Source organism: Nicotiana attenuata, chromosome 1, assembly GCF_001879085.1.
Source record: "Nicotiana attenuata strain UT chromosome 1, NIATTr2, whole genome shotgun sequence".
Lineage (NCBI taxonomy): Eukaryota > Viridiplantae > Streptophyta > Magnoliopsida > Solanales > Solanaceae > Nicotiana > Nicotiana attenuata.
In genome coordinates this window covers 51,842,413-51,847,123 of record NC_031989.1, presented here as the reverse complement: position 1 = coordinate 51,847,123, position 4,711 = coordinate 51,842,413, and the positions used below count along the sequence as shown (strand labels likewise).

The 4,711-nt window shown below is 34.1% G+C and overlaps 1 protein-coding gene across 1 annotated transcript in view; it reads right to left on the bottom strand.

Annotated features, from left to right (window-relative positions):
• The window catches only part of LOC109226543 (ferric reduction oxidase 2), a 5,342-nt gene continuing 1,471 nt past the window's right edge, over positions 841–4,711 (bottom strand). The window contains exons 4-8 of the mRNA XM_019391328.1: positions 4,202–4,439; positions 2,717–3,044; positions 2,366–2,609; positions 1,390–2,099; positions 841–1,186 (exon numbers count right to left, since the gene is read on the bottom strand). Of these exons, the coding sequence (XP_019246873.1) occupies positions 1,047–1,186; positions 1,390–2,099; positions 2,366–2,609; positions 2,717–3,044; positions 4,202–4,439 (1,660 nt within the window). The 3' untranslated portion in view covers positions 841–1,046. The remainder of the gene's footprint in view (positions 1,187–1,389; positions 2,100–2,365; positions 2,610–2,716; positions 3,045–4,201; positions 4,440–4,711) is intronic.

Genomic DNA, 4,711 nt, shown 5'->3' with positions numbered 1-4,711 from the left:
CGGGGGAGGTAGCAGATACGATAAAATAATCGTGCAAGCTGGTTCGATACTACAGTTATCAAAAAAGTTAAGATACTAGATTCAAACGTGCAAATGACACCAGGTAGCCACTTTAACAGGCTGCTATTTAAGAATTAGTCAGTGCGTTCAGAATTTGAACTTTTCTGGTGTGCAAAATTTCAGGTTTTCAGTTCAACTTTTCAGGACAAAAATATCCTGAATTATCCTACAGTTAAGATTTTTAGTTCAAAATAAGTAATGGTTATTAAATATCGCTACTCATTCCTTAGTCCAATTATTATGATATATTGACTTGAGGTTGATGTAGGAACCTTAGTTCCCCTCCGCAACCAACTACCTACATCCCTTGCTTCAAGTTTAATATCTTTACGCGGACATCTCGTCCTACCGGCCATTAGAAGCTCAAATATTTTAACATAGAGAAAATCTTTCCAAAGTTTGGAATTTTTTATCAGAACTTGAATTTGCCCTCATTCGAAATCCATCAAATGATTTTTATGTAAATTTTCATATATTTAATATGGAACTATGGAGTTCTCAATTGGAAGCTAGTGGTTGAAAAAGCACTTAGATTGGAACTTTTAGTGGTGTAATCAAATTGAAACCGGGACCTCTTGGTTAGGACAAGAGTCTCATTATACTTTCTAATATTGTCGATCAATGTCTAGTCAATTTAGAACGTCCTTTTCCTTTTTCCTTTTTCCCTTTGCGCAATTCTTACTTCTTAGAAACAAATAATCGGATTGAATATCTCAATCTTTTTAAATTTTAATCATACCTTTTTGCAATATCTTATAAAGAGTTTGATAGTGAGAAGAATTAAAATAGAAAATTATCACTTTTTACATTTAACAACAACGGAAACATGTAACAGGAGCACTTGAAAAACTCAATCAACATGAGCATAACCACAACAACAATAAAATAAAAGAGATATTATCTTATTTTCCCTTTGTGTATTTTGTCATTCTATGGACTTTGCATAATACGTTAAGTCTCTTGAAATTATGCCAGAGAAAAAAGTATCACCAACTGAAGCTGATGGACTCAAAATGAAGGTTGGAAGCTAAACCAGAGGAACAAATATTTGCAACTTCATGTCTCATCTTCTTTGGGCCACACACTAGAACTCCAACACTTGATTCTTTCCTCTCAAAAAGAATCCCTGCATCAAATTTACAAGATTTTTAAAGGAGAGTTGTTCAAATTGGAGCAGGTAAGAATCTCCAATAGATCTTTAAATTACTAGTAAAGTCAGGTAATTTGAATAAGAGATTCTATAGCTATAATGATCTTGGGATTTAAGTTACAGACACTAAAAGCTTAGAAAAAATTACACCATTAGTTAAATTTAACTGATGAACTTACTTTTGAGGTCTGGCTTTTCACCAAAATGGAGATTAGTTGATTGAACAAGTGACTGTTGAGGCAAACTCTCCATTTCCCTATCAGCATTATAGAACCAAGAATTAGGTGAAGACGTTGGAGTTGCACCTTCCATGTTCTGAATCTGTTTGGCATCCGCTCCAGTGTGTCTCTTGTTCCAAAGAAATGCTGCAGTACTTGTGATGACTATGGATATGCAAATGAGAAGCATATTCAGCACCGCCTTTATCGGATAAGAGTAGATGTCATTGGTATTATTATCAATTGGATAGATGTAATATCTATTCAAAGCCCCCAAAGAAATCAAGAAAATGATGAAGGAAGATGATATGATAGCACCAAGCCAAAGCCAATTGTTCTGGCCAAGAATTGGAGTGATTGGCTGATCAGATGGGTCGGGTTTGAACCATATGGCCCTCAAGTTCTTCTTGTCTTGTGCTAATATGGGTTGCTTTTCTCTTGTTACATAAGCCTCAATTTGTAGGCCTAACTTAGAAGTTTCAGATGGGGCACCAGAAATGGGAAGGAGAAGGTCTAACATGGTAAGGTCCTCTGAGTTCTTGAACACACTTATGAGTAGGATTTCTGGTGTCTTGCATTTCTGTGATTCACTTGTGTGGATTAGCTCCCTAACTATGGAGATGAAAGGGGTGATTCCACTCCCGCCGCTCACCATAACCAATAAATCATGCCTGTAGCAAGGAAACGCAACAAAGTTTTAAAATGTATATATAAAATAATAAGATCACGTTCATTCTGTATTCACTGAATCTAGATCCTCGCCTTTGCTAATATTTTCAATCATGTTAAGTTTGTCATATCTCATGTGACAATATTACCAATTTCATTACCAAACTGACCATTAAGCCTTAAATGGACATAGTTGGCAATTGCAAAGAGAAACTATAATTTAGATGACAAAATGAAACTATCTCTGTGTTACTTTTGTCATACATACCTTAGGAAATGTGTGGAAGGAGGTCCATAAGGTCCTTCAACAGAGACATTAAGACGATCGACAGAAATAGGGGAAGAAAGCATCTGGTAAAGCTTTTTGGACCAACTTCCTTCACCCTTAATGACAACACTGAGCTTATCTGCCTCCAAACTACTGCTTGAAGTGATTGTAAAAGGATGCCATTGCATTTTTGAAATGCTAGGTACATTCACAAACATAATGCTGGTTGGTGTATAACTTAAATCTGTGGATTGAGAAAAGAATTAAAATGTCAATTTGGCTATGTGAATTATTTCATAACATTCTACCTCGATCACTGTCAATGTAAACGATATTAGTTCCTTCAATTACCTTTACTCTTGGAGAAGTTTAGCTCAACAGTTTCACATGGTAGAACTCGAGCTGAGACCAAACGAACATTTGATCGCGATTGTAAGAATCTCAAGTATCGATCAACCATGAAGAGGAAGAAACCAGGAAGCATAATTCCAGCATAAGAGACGCCAACATGGAAAACAAAGAAGACGACGAAGAGAATGTAGAGGTGGTGAGTGTAGAAGAAGAGCTCAAACATCTTTCTCCTAATGCGAGGGAATGTTGCTATCCACAAAACCAATCCAGAAAGCAGTGACAACTCTCCAGCCAAATTTGAGATATCGGTTTTTGCCCATTTAAGCATCTGTTTCATTTCAATCAAGATGCATCACTAATTAGAAATTCACCAAGAATTGGACTTAGTTGTGTTTTAGTATATTTTCATGATAAATCCTACAATAGGTTTAGTAATATACTACTTATTTAATATGATTCTACTGTAATTTGTGTACTCTTTTTTTTCCATTCATCTGTTGTTAGTGACTTGTGTTGCATTTTTTTTCAAATAAGAAGAATTCCCCTAAATATTCAGCCACTCAACCGCTCAAATTACAAAATAGCTAGTGAATGTATAATATAAGCGTAGTCCTATACTATACCAGCTAGAAAAAATAAATAATGAATCCGACCAGTAATAACAAGAGTCAAGATTCCTATAATAAACGTCAAACTTGTTCTACATATCTTATTTTTCTCTACATGTCAAATATTGTTGCCCCTTTGAGTTGTCTATTTATTTTAAAGCAAGGACCCGTTGACATATATCACAAGAAAAGAAAAGGAATAAAAGGTCAATTATTTTATACACGGAATATTTTGTTTTAAAAAAGTTTGGACCACTGGAACACTTAAAGAGTTGACTACATGGAGATCCAAGAAGTTTGCTCTTTCCTATTTTATCTCTCACTCGATTAATTTTTTTTTTTATTATTGAATGTGTCATTCAAAATATGGGAAGTACTATTTTGCTTTTCTTGCTAACAAAGACTTGACGTATTGCAAAGGAAGGAATATGTTATATAAGGTTAAAGTTGATACAACCCCCACTAAATTATTAAAAAATTAACAAGCAAATAAACAAATTAAAGCACAATATAATATCACTTTCTGTTGTTCTTGATATCTTTTATGTTCACTCCATCAAATGTGACCTCTAGCTTTACGTCATATTATATCATCCTAACCTATAGCTGAGTGTCTATTCTATCTCCCCTATATACTAGTAATAAAATATAGTAATTATTAAAGAATGAATAAGGTTATTGTATTACTCCCTCCGTTTCAATTTAGATGAGGTAGTTTGATTCAACATGGAGTTTAACAGAAAACAAAGACTTTTGAAACTTGTTATCTTAAAAGTTTAAGGGATAAAAGACTTGTGGAGCCATGACATTTGTGTGGTTATAAAACCTTCACATTAAAGGTAAAACAAATAAAATGAAGAGTTTAAAGTTGAATTACCTCAGACGACAACTGATGAGTGGCAGCCCAATAGATAATGTAACAAATGCCATGAGCAGAGAAAAGGGTCATTACAATATGGCCAAGCCATATATGGTATTTAACGCTTGCTTCAGAAGTCAGACCAAATACTTGCAGCACTGAGGAACCTCTTGTGACTGGAACAAACAGAAACGTAAGCGCTATATTTCCAACAAGTCCTAACCTCAGGGCTGAGTCTTCCAACTTGGCTTCCCATCTGTCATTAATTACCAATTCAAAATAATAAGAAAAAGTGTCATATAAATGGTAACAAATTAAGTCAGTGGTGAATCCAAAATTTCAAGTGAATGAGTTCTCACATATATAGTATCTAGTTCTATAATTTGTACTCTCTATGTTCCATTTGATGTGGCATTGTTACTATATTTTTGAGAGATTTTTCTTTGACCATAATTTTTAAAATTATTTATTATGGTAACTTATATATAGTAGGAGAATTATTTTGTATGTAGTTGCAAGATATATATA